At 41.0% G+C, this 17,267-nt stretch overlaps 1 protein-coding gene across 1 annotated transcript in view; it reads right to left on the bottom strand.

Annotated features, from left to right (window-relative positions):
• PTPRN2 (protein tyrosine phosphatase receptor type N2) overlaps positions 1-17,267 on the bottom strand; it is a 2,166,812-nt gene that overhangs the window by 1,181,113 nt on the left and 968,432 nt on the right. Inside the window, exon 9 of the mRNA XM_085631955.1 lies at positions 15,925-16,325. Coding sequence (XP_085488081.1) covers positions 15,925-16,325 — 401 coding nt within the window. The remainder of the gene's footprint in view (positions 1-15,924; positions 16,326-17,267) is intronic.

The following is a 17,267-nucleotide window of genomic DNA, read 5'->3' as shown; positions in this document are numbered from 1 at the left end:
TCTATTCTAATGGTCTACAACCGTGGTAATAACAGTTCATGATTCTTCATGAATACAGTATTGTTTGAAAGTGAATTTTTCGGGCGCAATGTCTTTTGGGATGAAATCCCTTCTTCAGAGGCCACTCCAAACAAAAGGAAAAAAGAAACAACAGTAGCGACCTGGGATGTTAGGTAAAACTTCTACAATCTGGAAACTTAACTGGGCTATGGTATGTCTCGACCCATTACCAGAGTACTACTATGTTTGAATTTACATTTTTAGTAGGGCTCATACTTTTATGTTCCGTTATTCAAAATGTGTTTTTCCTTTCCATATTTCCAATATATAGGAGCCCATATAATGCTATGTATCAGGTTACTTGAGTTACATTCAGAGGAGTGAAACAGTTCAATTTTTTCTCCCGTCCTTGGGTATGTGATAGAATTGCTTGTAAGTGCATTTTTACAGTGAGTGCAATTAAAGCACTTCTTCATACCTTCGATTGGTTGTTCACTTAGTGTCCTTGGAGATGATAACATTTCTTCCAAATTTTTAGATCTTGTGTAAGCATGTAGTGGTTTTTGTATGAATGAAGTGCAAAACTCTGGTTCATTCTGTAATAGTTCCCAGTGCCTGTTAATGATTTTCTTGATTATTCTGGACTTTGTGGAAAATTTGGATACATACACCACTCGATCCAGGTTGTCCACTGACTTTTTTTCAAATAGTTTTTCAAAAAATGTCTCAACTCTAACCACTGTACTACTAGATTTGAATTTACATCTTTGGCACAGATCATACTTTTATGTTCCGTTTTTCAACTATAGATTTTCCTTTCTGTCTTTCGAATAGAGAACACTGGGAATGCGCAAGAAATATCTTGGCTTTCTTTGCACTTTTTTATGTTTGGATTTACTGTCTTTGAAAAACACTTGTTTCTATAAAACTCGGTAGGCATGTAGGAGACAACGGTCGATATCTTTGCTACCAATTGTTCTAGTGCTTGCACACGTGCGCCAGGCACATACCTTAGCGTCATAGTGCTAGGGTGTGTGCCCGAGTTTAGCATAGGTTTTGTACAGGAAGGGTCCCCTTCTTTTACAAAATGTCCTACTTTGTATGTTTGCTGCACAGTGCGGAAGGCATGCAAAGTCAGAAAAGCACAGAGAAATTTAAACATTAATCGTTTAACGCCTGCTTTTTAGCTGAGTTAATTTTTGGTGCTAAACCCTTTCAACTATTATTAGTGAATAGGGTTTAGCATAAAAAAGCATGGGTGGTTGCATGGGTACGCCCATGGAGCACCCCCTTAATGCAAAGTAATGCAAAGCAGCGTTTTGCGCTGCTTTACTTCACCATACAAACCAACACAAATATTTATTTGCGTTGCTTTGTGAATCCCAAAATGGGTTTAGCACTGGGTTATCATAAAAAAGTAATACTAACCTGATGCTAAATCTTGTGAATCTGGGCCCTGGTGCGTATGTTTGCTTTGTGGTGATTGCCCTGTGTTACTGTTTATTTAAGGGTGTTACCCCCCACACACATGCCCTTGCTCCCTCCTCCCCCCTGCCGATGAAAACGTTGCCACCTGCATCTACTGCATTGTTTATTTACTCAGTGCGGTGCAGGTGGCAAAATGCCTGTCAGCAGGTAAGGTGCAGCACAAAGGCCACATACCCTTGACTCTCATCTGGTTCTTGCATGTTAACCTGAGTATGAGGATCTGAACGATCAATGGAAGGAAGGGAGGGTTAGAGTGGACACGTGTCATTGGAAGTAAGATAGGGGGGGGCGTTTAAGATGGATAGTGAAACACTCGGCCACCAGGAACCAAAATATAATTTTGTATGCATCAGATAGTGTAAAACATTTTGAGGGTCAAGAAAGATGACGTTTTTGCATCGAGCCGCTTTTGCCTAGACTTTCAATATGTCTTTGAAAATACAATGGAAGACATTCATACCTCACAGTCACAATACGTTATTTATTTATCTTGTCTCCAGCAGGAGTCAATATTTGTCCTCAGGGATGTTTGGCTACTGAACAGACTGCTGATAGGATGAATGAACAACCTTAGATTTATCATTCATTGCTGATGAAAGACTGCTTTGTGCCTCTGGTTCTTACTGTTGCCAGCCTTGTCAACAGTTCCCTTTTTCATTCAACGTTAAAAAGAATTGGTGAGTCTGTGGCTCAGGGCACGAAATTAAGTTTGCTATTTGTTCTAGTTCCAATCTCCCCTTTTCAGGGAAAGGGGTCCGATAAGGTTACAACAAGACTGTTAGAAGAGATTACAAACTACTATGTTTGCGGCCTACAGTAATCCATTTGCTCTGGTCAATAAACTTATTCCTGCTTGAAGCAAAACATATATTTTACGTCATAACAAGCCAAACTATGCACTAAAATCGCTGTGAACACTGTGCCCACCACAGAGAAAACAGGAGGTATTTTTCTCATCTGAACACTTTAATCATTTGACCTTTATTGGCCTTGGAAGGATGAATGTTCGAGTCAGTTATGCAAAAGTTTGATCCTATGATATGGAGGACTTAGCATAGGTGCTTAATCCATTCAGCTATCTTACAGTATACATGTCAAGTTGAGTTGCTATGTGATTAGTATAACTTTATTAGCATCTTGGCCTATTAGCATGAGGCATTATCGCAATACTTTATTTGCCCATTACATTAACCTTATCAATTAGTCAATCACTTACTTTTTATCTGTTGAAGGATTGCATTATGATACTAACGCAGTGGTATTTGTATTTTTGTACTACATATCTCAAAGGTAGAAAATGCAACTTCTACACTTAGTCTGACAGACAGCAGCATATTACCATCCATTTAAAGGCCCTTGTGCAGTGTAAATACCAATATATATATATATATATATATTTTTTTCCTGTAGAAAAGGTTAAATTGATGGTATAGTTATTTTTGTAATAAGATCTTAACATACATTGAACAAAGACAGAAACTCACTGAAAAGGACATATTGTGTGTCTATTATATGCACCAACAGATGTAAATTGTTAACATCATGAGCAGTGCATGATGTGGGCACAAGTTATAGTTAATTCACTAAAATATAACTGGTGGATTTTAGTGTTTTTTAAGTTTTTAAACACAAGTTCTTAATTGACTTCAACAACTAACTATAACGTAACTTTAACATTTGTTTTTTTCAGTTAATTCATGTTTTTTTGTTCAATCAATCAGAATTTGTAAAGAGCACGGCACTGTCATCCCCTGGGGTGCGAAGTCTCTGTTGAAAAACCAGGTCTTGAGGAAACAGTGAGAAGAGGAAAGAAACAAGCAGAATAGGCAAAACAGAAGGCAGAAAAATTAGCGAGCAGAAAAGGAAAAGCAGAGAAGAAGAGGGAAACACAGAGGGCAGAAAAATGAGCAGAAAAGGCAAAACAGAGCAAGAAACGAGCAGAGGAGGCACAAACAGAGGGCAGCAGGTGGACAGGCACCAGAGGGTAGCGGACTGCGGGGAAGCTGGGCAGGAGAACTGTAGATGGGGGAGCTGGAACAGGGACCAGCTCAAGGGGGTCACACTGCAGCCTCCATCAAGTAGGTCCTAGGGGGAGGGCAGGGCACTGGGAGGCAGGAGGAGGGAAACAGAGGGAAGAGGGAAGAAACAAGCAGAAAAAGGCAAAACAGAGACTCAAAAAAAATGAGCCAAAAATGCAAAAGAGAGGGCAGAAAAATGAGTAGAAAAGGCAAAACAGAGTAGAATAGGGCAAAATAGAGGACAGGAAAATAAACAGAAGACAGATGATAGAAAAATTAGCAGAAAAGGCAAAACGGAGGGCCAAAAAACAAACAGAAAATGCAAAACAGAGAGCAGAAAAATGTGCATAAAAGTCAAAACAGGGCTGAAAAATCAGCAGAAAAAGCTAAACAGAGCAATAAATGAGCAGAGGAGGCACAAACAAAGGGCAGAGGGTAGACAGGCATCAGAGGGTAGCGGACTGCAGGCAATCTGAACAGAACTGTTGCAGTGGGAGCTGGTAGTATTAATGTCTAAATACTAAACTTAATTAGAACACAACTTTAACCTTTGTTTTTTCACTGATTTTCTGTTTTTGTAAACATAATCTGACTTGAACAAATGCCTACCCCTTAGTGTGCAACTGACCTGTACTATACATATTTTCCATTGCATGCAGCCAGGTTTTACATACCATCATTTATGTGTGAATTAGCCCCACTGCTCATGGGCTGTGACCATGTGAATCAGGAGGTGTATGTATTACCAGACCTCTACACTTTCTATTTCATTTAGAGTTATTATTTTACCTTTATTTCAAATCAATATCCCTGTATCACTATCCATGTATACAGTGCAGTTTGCAATTAAATAAACTTCTTAATTCACATTCTATTTGAATTGAGAAGGACTCTAAATTGAAGTAACTTTTTTAGCTTGAATCAACAGTAAACCCTCTCCCTCTACTTTGCACCAGTTTCCAGGGTAACCAAATAGGATCATGTTAGCAGCTTGTCTCCAGGTCAAAAGCGCACCGAACATAGGCAGCTCCACAGAACAATCCAAATATTGCAAAGAGTGGTTGTCCTTATTTTTCTACTAATCACTTTAAACTAATAGCAGCAATATCCTTAGTTAGTAGTGCTTGATTTCCATTTCCAATTACCAAAAAGCAGTTACTTGCTATTACATTTCTGCACTACCTCACAAACAACCAATAAGGAAGAAAGGACATTAAATCACATTTTCTTTTTCTCCTAAAATCACACACTGTTTATTAAAACATATATCAAAAGCAAAAGTGGCAGTGCCCCAATCAATTTGTGTAAAAATTGTGAAAACTTCAGAAAGAGGTCAATAAAGTAATTTCCACATTTCTGTGAGACTATGGAATGGGTCCACCTATCATACCAGCATTCACTTTGACATGCCTGGTATTTAGGGAAAGATGGATTGCACTTTACAGCAGACAGGAAAGGGATCACTCTCAGTAACCTAAAGGAATGTATCCAATTCTCACACTTCTACAAGGTAAGTAATGGTTCAATGCCTGAAGGCCAAACCTATTTGGTATGCAAGTGTACATTCCAGCTACAGCTAAGGGCATGCATGTGTCCCATGTCACATCATCGAGTTTGTTAAGACCATCTATGGTGTCTCTAATGTATGATGGCAGATTAGACATCAAGGGTTTCAAGAACATGTCCACATACTCCGATAAATGTTCTGTAATGCTTCCTATGCCAGAAATAATAGGTCTCCCTGGGGAGAGTCTCTAGATTTGTGAATCTTGGGAAGAATATAAATAAAAGGAGATCAGGGATTCACAACTTTGAGGTATTTGTATACTGCCTCATCCAATAATCCTATCTCCTTGTAAATGTCCAGTATTTGGACAGCGCGAACAATTACTCGAAGGTGTCAAGGCGCTGGGGACCGTCGGGGAGATTAAGCGAACTATTGTCCAGAGTCACATGGTGCTGGGCTAATTTGCCACCGATGCCGGGGATTGAACTGTGAACCCCCGGGCTCCGGAGTCAGTCACCCTGGCCGCTGCGCCACACCTCTTCCAAGGATACATTTTGTCGAGATGTTACATTTGATCTTCAGGCATTAAACCAATGCTTATCTTATAGAAGTGCGAGCTTGGGTGAACATTCTAAAATATTGGTTGAGATGGCAGAAATAATACTAACAAATAACTTCTTATTTGGGAAGGATTGGTACCATCAGATACAGGGAACCGCTATGGGGTCCAGGTCTACGCCCTCTTATGCCAACCTGTTTATGGGTTAGTTGGAGAGGGCGCATGCCTGGGCCTCAACAGCTGGAGACTAGACCAGCTCAATTTTCTTTTAGGGTCATATTATCAATGATATTTTAATTATCTAGCCAGGCACTGCTGAGAGTTTGCACGCATATGTCAACTATCTCAGTGAAAATGTGTACAATGTGCAATTCACCATGTGCTGTTATTCAGAACAAATTAACTTTTTGGATGTGGAGCTTTTTGTCAGAAATGAAAGAATTGTGGCCAGACTGATTCATCAATGTTTTGAAGAATAAAAAGAAAAAATTGTCTTGATACTTCACACTTTGGCTCCCTTGCATTTCGAACCTGAAGAAGAATGTATTGATATTGACAACATTGAACAAGTGCACACCAGAAGATAACAAGGATAAATCTTTATAGTAAAATTGTTGGACAATTGTGGCACTCCCTTTTGTGTTTATACTGGTGGGACATAGGGCCTGTTATGTAGCCAGGTCAGGTATTTTGTTTGTGAACCATTTTTTATCCGGTTCGCACACCAAACTTTGGTACAGCAGACTCGAAATGGACAACAAGAGGTAAAAGCTTCCTTGTCCAATGAAGACTTTTATTTTTAAATATAGGTCCACAGACAGTCTGCAAATCCAATTTTGAGGACTGTCACTCACTAACGGTCTAGATACATGTTGCTTTAACCCCTTGGGTGCGGGTTTATTTCCCGCGCTGTGTGGGAGAAATAAACGGTGGGCGGGATTACGACGGCTCACGGCCGTCGTGCGCACATGCCTACAATGATTCATGATGGGCGGGAGCCATCGTGCGCATACAAGGGGTTAACCCTGTCAAGCCTCTGACACATTAATGTACTGCTAATTTCTTGGAAATTAGTGAATGTAGTTACTGTAAATCAAGCAACCACGCTTCCATGAGTAACTTTTTTGTTTCCTGTAATTACCTTCAGGATTTCTTTCTGTAGCTGAGAGCAAATATTCCTAAGGGGCTAATGCTGCTTTTTTGACCACCCCTTTAGTTGAACCCCTCCCTGACGGCTTTGCATGAAACTCACAATTTCCCAAATAAGCTAAACCTGGTAAGTGTCTGCCAAGTGCTGTGCAATTCACCAACCCCATTTAACTGTGGCCCCACCTTCTTGTATACACATGAAACCTGAGTTTCCTGCACTGTGCTTAAAATGCTAAATGTATGCCTAGTTTTATGCAGGTTCATTACATAGCACCAAAGTTATTAGCACATTCATTTATTTGCTCTGCTGTTAACTTTGCCCCCCCAAATGGATCTGCACAAAACTTGCTGTATCCTCAGAAAATGAAACATGCCAAATTTGATGTGGATGTGTCAAATGAATCCATTGTTATTAGTACGAGACCACATTATTAGTATTTTAACTCTGCACCTAAAAGTGGTCCACTTAACAAATCTACACAAATTGATCAAAAACAAAGAGCAAGGGAAATATGGTAAGCAGCTGCTATATTTAGATTTTGTCAAAATTCACGAAATGTGCTCATGTTATGGCCAAATCAAATATACAGCTTTTCAATTATCAATATATCTCTTTTTCTGAGGATTAATCCCTTCATGCCCAAACCAAGCTCCTTTTCAATAGGCCTGGGTGGAGTTTGCAGAGTTCTGGAACACCCCATAGTGTAAAAAAAAACCTGCCGCGCTCCATAGAGTATTGCAAGTGGTGGAGTGAGGTACGTTGTGCTGCTTGCGCTGTTTTTAGTGCCGGGCATTTGTCCCATGCTGTAAAATCAGCACAAACAGCACCACGAGCAGAGCAAGAGGTCGGAGCTTCTTCTCAAGTAGATGTTCTACTCGAGCAACAGCTTCCTCAACAGGAGCGGCAGGTTTCTCAATGCGACTGGTAGTGACCTGCCGCGACTGTCCGCTTCGAGAAATCTTGCCGGGAGGGTGTCTAGCATTGCATTTTCCTCGCTCGCCATCTTACCGATGGCGAGCTGATAATGAGGAAAAGCTCGGCTGCGCACCTCTCCGTGGAGTTTTTCGAAATTCTGTGCTCTACAAAGTGTGGAGTGGGAAAAACAACTCAAACTCTGCATGCAGATTAGAGTTTACTGCCCATGCCTATGTTTCAAACACAAATATCTCAAAAACAGCTGAATGGAATTTACACCAAATCACATAAAGGACACTCCTTGTGTAAAGTTCTAACTTCATGCCATGTTTGGTGCAATTCCGTTTAAAATGGGAAATCAAACTTTTGGGATCCTGCCTTTTCTTCACCCCGCTTGACACATTTGTGCAAAGAAGAATAGCTGCTCCCAATGGGTGGGAGCAATTTTGTCTCCTGCCGCACCCAAAATGGGTGCTGGCAGGGAATCCAGCAGGGCCTCGGGGGCTTAAGGCTATGCTGTGGGGAGTCCCGGTTTAGCACAAGGGCACCCCAGTTGAAAAAAAATATATAGTGCTGCAGGCTTCTGCCATACAGGGAGCCAGCAGAACCATGGGGCTACTGGGGTTCCCCGACAGCCCCCAACAACATTTAAAGATGCAAAAATAAAAGAATAATGGAATAATATTATTTGAGCAGCAGGAGCCGGTCATTTATTCACTGCTCTGGCATGTAGAGCCCCGTAATGCCCAGCAAGAGCTTTTTATTTAAATTTTTGGGATCCTGGTGGTGATCCAAGAAGGGACAGTAGCACAACCCAGCATTTTATTCAATGTTGTAGGGAACTGCTGGGAGTGCAGCAGCACCCCAGCAAAGATTAAAAACATGTTTTACTGTCATCTCATAAAATCCATGCTCCCAGCAGAGCGTAATAATTTTATTAAAGCACTCCAAGCTGGACCTGTATGCTCTCCAGCTAGAATGCAGAGCCTCCAGCTGAAGTGGAAAAAGAAAGACGTATTAGTTTTTTTTTTAATAAGACTTTTGTGAGAATCACTTTTATTAAATAGTACAATGTGGTAATGAATGATATATACATTTTATTTTAATTATAGGTGATTTTGACAAATACAATAGGTCTGCTTTATATATGTTATATATGTTGATACATTGACACCTTGATAAAGCCAATAGGCCCATTTGACAAAGTTTACTTCAAATAACATTCTTTTGTTTTGTAGCATCACATAGTCAGTCAGCCTGTGGGGCTCGAGTACAGGGCCTGGCTTGTGGCAAGACCCTGTGCCCAACTGAAGGCTGCGCAGGGCCGAAAGCAGTGTATTTTTGTGTAGCACGCTTGCAGTGCTACCCAAGAATAGAAATTCACAGAAAAAACTAAAGATTAAAGTGATGTTATAGCTCTATAGAATTGAAATAATATGTTACTTTACATTTAAAAAAACTTAAACATTGACAGAAAAAATATGTTACAGGGCATTATAGTTAGATGAAAATCTCACTAAAAACATAGGGGCATATTTACAGCAAAATGTCTGGTCTGTGTTATGCCAAAATTGGCAACGTCACACACCAACATTTTTTAAACTCAGGGATGCGCTGTATTTACAAAAATACTGTGCAACCCTGGGTTTTCCCCTAGCCCTGGCCCTAATAAAGCTGCCTAACGCCAGCGCAGGCACCCTTATGCCATGTTGCAAGGGTGCATGTGCTACAGGGATGATTGTTTATGCGAAGGAAGGGACACTTTCCTGCACATAAACAATCTTGAAAGGCGATTTGCTCTTTCTATGTGTGCTGCAGAATACAGCACACAGGAAAAGAGCAAAAAACAAGGAGAAATTAATAATTTCTCCTCGCATAGCCTGTCTAAGACCAGGTGTCCACTGGTTTTAGTTTTTGGCGTTGTACCATCCTTGTAAATATGGGGCAGTGTGAAAAAGCAATGGGTGTTGAGGCAGAACGCCCACTGCAACATCCATTGCATGCCCCTTTCACGCTAAGTGAAGCATGAAAAGGAACCTTATTATCAAGGCGGCATTAGGCCACGTCAAGTGGCTTAACTCCTCTTTGTAAATATGGTGAAGGGGATACTGCCACCAGAACGTCACTAAAAGTGACGTTCTGGTGGCGATATTCCCTTGTAAATATGACCTATTGTATTTTAAATTAACAAAAGCACTGACATTTACCAGCTATAGTTATCTCAAGTATCTATGAATCATGCCCTCGCCATGCACTGCTAATTACTTCAGATATTACATCACTCATGACATGTTCTATGACATCGTTGCTAACATCGCTGCAACATCTGAAATGACATCATTGATGACAACACTGTGCATGGCGAGGGCTTGTGTTAAAATTACTATAGGGCACGAGTTACAGTTACTTGAGATAACTATAACTGGTAACCTTCATCAGTTTTGTTTATTTAACCTCTTCGGTGCCCGTGACGAGCTGGACTCGTCATGGGCCGCGGTGGCGCTGTGCCCATGACGAGTCCAGCTCGTCACAAACCCCGCCCGCTAATGTAACGGCCGGCACAGGGCGGGGAAAGGGGCGGGCACCGAAGGGGTTAAAATAGTCTGCTTTTATTGACACTGGCGGTAGCCACTGTGTATTTATTCTTGAGTCACAGTTTCCATAGGAACAGTTTTTCTTGTTCTGGCTTTATTGATGAACCTTCATGAAACTTTACCCTTATAAAGTTCATACATGTGAGCTCCCTCATGGAAGGTTTCGGGGTGATCATCCAAGTTGGGCTGAGAAATAAAAGGGATTCTCAAAACACTTTTTACCCATGTATTTTCCATAGGAAAAATTAGACAATGTTACAGAGAAAACAGCTAAACAGAATGGCACCACATTTTACAGAAATCTAGATTTCGATTTGGTGTAAGTAATTACGCTTAAAAAAATTGAGATATCTGGACAGTTAACAGAAACAGTCATTTTAAAACCAACAATGACACTGAAATTTACTAGTTATACGTAACTGACATAAATATAACTTTCAGGGATATGATGCACTCATGACTGCAAATATTACATCATTGAGGGCATCTGAAATATGCAGCAGTGCAAGTTGTACATATGCCAATTACATTATGTAATTTACATATAACTGGTGAATTTCATTTTTTGTTGTTGTTTTAATTATTAGAAGACTTACATGTGACTCCATTTTTTTTCAGAGAATAGATATATATGAGAGAGAAAGAAATAGAGAAATGCTAACAAACCCCAAAGATTTTTTAGTTACTGAATATCTTAAACAACAAATATATTCTCACTGTAAAAACGTGCCTCCTTTGGCACTGCTTATGGTCTATAACTAATGTTGCTAACTCCCATATCGTTTATTATAGCCACTGCCAGCAAAAGTGCCACAGCTTTTCAGATGTATTTTAAGAGATTATTGTCCATTCGAGGCACAGTTCTTTTCAGACAGGTAAGGGCACAAAGAAGACCGTACTTTGATCTCTCGGTCGCATATGACTCATACTGTTCATTTTCTTCTTTGAGATATAGCACGGGCGAAACTGGCAGAAATGGCCATTGTCAGACCCTCAGGTAACGATACATGGCTCTGAGCTGGAAGCAAAGGGCAAAGCAATGTCAACTAAAAATGGACTTCAATACGACTTAATCCGAGTTTGGTCTGAACTGACTTACTTTCAGTTCAGCAAATGTGCGTAAATTGGGATAAAAAAAATCAGACATGCCATAGCACAAAAGCTTTACTGTGTGTCTAGATGGATGATAAAAGTTGGGCACAATGCAAGTGTGCTAGTTATCTGTGATTGTCCCCTCTCTTACAGGCCATTGAGTACAAATTGGCATACAACACCGCACTGGAAAAAGAGGTGGGTATAATGTTACTCATGTAATTCAGTGTTGGCTTAAAAGGGGTGGGGTGACTCTTGTATGTTTTTAACATGTGGGAGCGTTTCATATTGGGACATCGGTTTATATCACTATAGTGAGAGGCATTTATTAAAAATGTTAATAATTGCTTCTCGATATGGTGATATTAACTGATGTACTGAAGTGAAATGCTCCTGCAGGTTAAAATCTTACAAGAGACTAGGGGGGCATATTTACAACAGAATTCTGAAAACGCAGGGTTGTGCCGTATTTACAATAATTCAGTGCACCCCTGCATTTCACCTAGTGCTGGTGTTAAATTGAGTTGCTTAGCGTCAACGCAGCCATCCGTGCACCATAGTGCATGGGGGCCTGCGTTGCAGAGAATAATTGTTCATATGCAAAAAGTTGTCCCTTTCTGCACATAAACAATCACTAATGGTGATTTGTAACTTCTATGTGTGCTGCAGAATGCACAACATATATAAATTGCAACTCGTCATTATTTAATGATTGTTTATGTGCAGGAAGACACACCTTCCTGCACATGTACAATCACTAATGGTGATTTCTCTTTGCAGCACACATAGAAACAGCAAAAAGTGTATCATTTCTCCTTGTTACGCCAGTTTAAGGCCAGGTTTTCCCTGGTTTCATTTTTGGTGCTGCCCCATATTTACGCCAGCCTTGTGAATAGGGGGCAGCATCAAAAAGCAATGGGTGTTGTGGCTGAATGCCCATTGCAACACCCATTGCCCTCCACTTTCACGTTAAGTGCTGTGGGAAGGGGGCATTATTTACAAGGCGGCGTTAAGCCATGTGTAAACAAGGCAAAGGGGTTATTGCCACCAGAACGTCAACAAAAGTGACGTTCTGGTGGCGCTAAACCGTTGTAAATATTTCCCTAGGGCACTTTGAAATATGTGAGTTCAGGACACATCCTGAGTTCACATATTTAAAAGTGCCCTAGTCTCTTGTATGCGTTTAACCTGCAGGAGTGTTTCACTTTAGTACTCAGGTTATACCACTATATTCAGAGGCATTTAATTTAATTGATATTAAATGCCTTTCAATATAGCAATCTAAAATGATGTACTTAAGTGAAACGTTGCGGCACGTTAAAAGCATATGTATCTACAGAATGCACACATCCTGAACTCACATATTGAAAAGTGCTCTAGTTTTTTGTACGCTTTTAATCTGCAGGAGCGTTTCACTTTAGTACATCAGTTGACATCACTATATTGAGAGGCATGTATTAACAGTTTTAATAAATGCCTCTCTATATAGTGATATAATCTGATGCACTAAAGTAAAAGCCCCGCATGATAAAAAGCATACAAAGGGGACACTTTTCAATACATGAGTTCCGTATGTGTGCCCTGCTGTGCCAGCTTGCGTTCTTTATGGTTTCAATAACAGTGAACAAGCCACAGGCCGGCAAGCGTGATGGAAGGCCTCCATCCCTCGTCCCACTTACCTGGCAAAATCCTTCTCTGGAATACACACTGCGGCCCACAAGAGGGTGGGCTGCTCATGCTCCAGTCCAGGATAGGAGGCTTGAGAGTGCCATGCGTGCCCTCTCGGCCTGCGATTCAAAAGCATGCACGTGGCTCGAGGTCACAGAGTCTTGTGGCTCTGTGACCTCAAGTCACATGCCTGCGATCCTTCGCATGCTGCAAGCAACACTCTGTTGCAGTAAATCACAGGTGACGAGTTGGCAAAGGGTGTTGCTTGCAGCCTGTTAAAGTGATTGACATGAAGTCCCGGTAATGCAGGGCTTATGCTCTAGTTGCCCTGGACTGCTTGTAAATGTGAGGCTGCTGGCATCATGAATGGGAGGTCTCTTCAGACCCACAAATATTGCAGGCCAGGGCTGGAACTAAGCCAGCCCTTAGCCTGCAAAAGGATTTAAAAAAATGAAAAATGCTGAGGGACACATGCTCACTAGTGGTAGCCGCTGTTGGGGTATTTCAGTGTAGCATAATCAGGCGGAGTTACCTAAAACATCTGTGATATTTTGTTTGAATTATGCAAGAAGAGTAATTCTGCATTTATCACAATTTAGAGCAAAAATGCCCCCTTCGTGTCTGAAATTAATGTGAGGAAGCGTTTTGCACTACAAAATAGGAAAATGCACTAAATGCAACAGAACCCGAATAGCCAGCAGCTGCTCACACTTGCTGAATGTGCTCTTGGGGTAGGATTTTCACTGAATTTTTCCACCAACATTTAGCATTAATTTCTTAGCGCAAAATGCAACCTTGAATCAAAAATGGACACAAGGATGCATTAAGAAACAGTGCTAAATGCAGCAGAACACAAATAGCGATCACGAGCAAACGCTTAGAATTGACTCATAATTACCTGAGTAGGACTAATCACGCAATTATCAGTAATTCTGCATCAAAGAGTAACATGGAATTACTGAAATTACTCCAATTACTCTGGCATAATTGAAATTCCACCCAGCCCTACTTGAAAAGTGGCAGGCAGAATTTGCATGAGGTACCCCTCACAAGCAAATGTGATCTTCATTGTCCCACTTGTCTGGAGGAGCTGAATGTTGTGAGTATGAGATGTTCACCAGCCCAGTAAAAACTTGAATTTGCTTTAGTATTGGTTAATGTATCCTGCACATGTGTTGAATACAATTTGCTCAATGTGAAATCATGTGTTGTAGTTTTACTTTTAGAGATAGAAATTATTTTCGAACCTTTAACTAGGGCGGATATGTACGACCCACAGGTCCTGATGAATGCTGTGCACGAACGGAAAAAGAGTGCAGAATCATGTTGACCCAAAGCTGCCGGGGTGTGAGCTGTTTGAGTTTTTAATGTTTAGAAGTATGCAGTGATAGTTAGACTGGCCTTTCATGCAGCCTGTCAGTCTGGAACTAGCAGATGAGCCAGTTTCAAAGGGCGAGTGTGGGGCATTTTGTTTTTGTTTCAGTGAGCCGCAGTGGAACCAGAAAAACAGCCCACACAAAGGCCCTTTCAAGCTAGCCCATTTGACAGTGCCAGACTGCCAGTCCAACACTGAAAGCAAGTGAAAAATGGATGCAACACTTTGACTCGAACACAACTATAGTTGTCCAGATTCCCTGTACCAATCTTTCCACAATTGATTCCTACCACAGGGTTAACCTGCTAAGAGCTTACTAATATAAGGCAGTAACACCAGTGCTTCACTACCCATAGACAGTGTTCCAGGAGATAGTGTGAGGGGTAGCAGCACACAACTATAAGTAGTTTTGAGCTGTTTATAAGGTATCAATGATGGCACCTGTAAGGAATGCAAACATGTTTTGCTTGAGTCCCTTTTGTGGCTTTTGAATACCTTTTATAACGTTCTGGGATGTTTGACATACTAAAAGGTAAACAATGTAGTGCCATCCTATGATTGTACTGCAACAGTTAAGGATGGTTGCTTTCAGATCTTGTAATCTTCAAAGGTGCCACCAAATTGGTGTTAAGCTACATGTGCTCAAACATTCCAATTAAACTGAAATAATCTCTCCTGTCCTACAGTAACTCAAGGGGGAGCTGCTCAAGGTGCCCAGGTGTAAAGGGGGCTACGTGAGAAGGCTTTTCCCCCTTTACTTTTTAAACAGGATGCCAATTATGTTAGACTATTACTATCAATTCAAGATGGTATTTCAAGACATTTACAAATGTGCTGAGATGTCCATTTTCCTCACAAGAATATTTCAAAAGATGCTAATTATGGATAGACGGAGGTAGCAGCTGCCACCTGTGGTAACCTTGGCACTGCCCATGTCACCCCAATTTAGGTTTCTTGCAGATAGTGGCGTGAACAGGAAGTAAGCAGGACACCCACATCATGTTCACTGTCCATGGTTTTCATATCTTGCCTGCTCCTGGCCCATCAACAGCAAATAAGTGGCTGCGAAAGGGGCTATGAGTGTGGCAGGAGTGCTAACCAAATATTTGATTGATGGTGAATGGGAGTCTGTCACAATTTCTGCATCCCTTCATGCCACTCCCACTACCTCTGGCACTTCAGTGAATTAGTGTCCATTGGTATTTCCAATTCAACAACATCACTATGAAGTTAGTACCCAACAAAGTATAATAGACTGTTTTTTCTTCTGATGCTATTGCCACACTTGCCCCAGAACGGTAGAGCTGACATTAGAATGACATCAAAGTTTGTCTATGTAGAAATACTGGGGTCGGAATTCACTTAGTACAAGCCTCTCGGGGTAAAACTGCCAGGATGCTACCAGAAGGACTGAAAAAAATCACAGGAGAAAAAGGTGGAGGCTCATCAACTACAACAAAATGGCATGTGCTCCTAAACTCTCCTATTGACGCTCACAATTCATGGTCGAATGGGATTTGAATCTTGTCTTATCTACAAAAGCGTACTTTACACTTACTCTGTTTGTGTCAAGATGTAGCCGTATTGGTCAGTGTCCGAGGACTTGACTTCCAGGAGAAGTTCACCACCCACGCTCTGCTGAGGTTCTTCGTGGGCTCCTCCATCCTCCCTCATGGTCTCCTGCACCCACTGCTGGAGATTATTCAGTTCTTTGGAGCCAGGTTCAGAGCCTGTTTTCTTCTTGGCTGTCAGTTCCCTGCTGAATGTCTGACTATTAACTTTTTCTATCCCAACATCTCGTCCTTCATAGTCTTCCTCTGATGACGAGTAGTATGAATCCCCTGATTTCATGAATTCCCCATTATAGGGCCTTTCAGGCAAAATCTCTTCTGTTAGAGGGGTTTCTGTTGCTGCATGTTCATTTAAGAAGTCTATCAATTTTGGATCCACACCTTTCATCTGTAACAAAAATAAATTCATTATCAAATTAGATAAAATACTAAGGACCTGATTTATATTTCAAAGGTCAGGGTACTCTTTCACAAGTGTGGCGGATATTGCATCAGCAATATTACAAGTGCCATAGCATATAGTTCACTTGTAGTACTGCAGGCGGGATATCCATCACGTTTCTGATGGAGTATCCTATCCTGGGCACCAAATTATAAATCAGGCCCTACGTTTGTAAAAGCGGCATATATCTACTGTGTTTGTCTCCATGGTCAATTAACCCAAACGTATGACATAGAAAACACACCAAAGTATTTAAAAATCAGCGCTATGGAGGACATGGGTTGTGTAGCCAAAGCACAACAATGTATCCTCTGCAAACATCAATCAAAAGAACACAGCATTGGATGCCTGCAAGAATGATATGGAAAAGTCTTCTGTCTAGACACACAGAAGGTTGCTGTTGATTAGGTGATTGGGTGGGATTAAAGGGGATAGGACTAGGGTGGAGGAAGGAGCAGGCCTCTTTAACTTCTTCCTGAGCATCTGGTGGCCCGTTAAAGGTTCAGGCTAGAGGCAATGTAATTGGAATAAAGGACAGGCATTTTTATTGGGAGCAGTTGTGTCTTTGTGAAAGGATACAGTCACTTGTTTACTTTTTTGAGATTCCAATATGCATGTTGAAATATAATTTCTATGCAAAGTGGGAAACGTGAAGACCAGATATGAACAGAAATATGCTAAGGTAGGGTGTAGGTGATCAAGCCAGGGCATTTTCTGTTGATGCGGGTTGGGGTCAAATTTGATAGCCGTTAATGAGTGACAGGCCTCTATTATTAGGAAATAATTTATACTGGATCTTTGCTTCCTGAAGTCCACAGTTTTTTATCTTTGAAATCGTTTTTCAAATTTCATTTCTTTCCATCTGATTTGCTCGGTTACTGGGAATTT

Source organism: Triturus cristatus, chromosome 10, assembly GCF_964204655.1.
Source record: "Triturus cristatus chromosome 10, aTriCri1.1, whole genome shotgun sequence".
Lineage (NCBI taxonomy): Eukaryota > Metazoa > Chordata > Amphibia > Caudata > Salamandridae > Triturus > Triturus cristatus.
The sequence above is the reverse complement of the archived record's forward strand: the minus strand, read 5'-3'. Positions and strand labels throughout refer to the sequence as shown.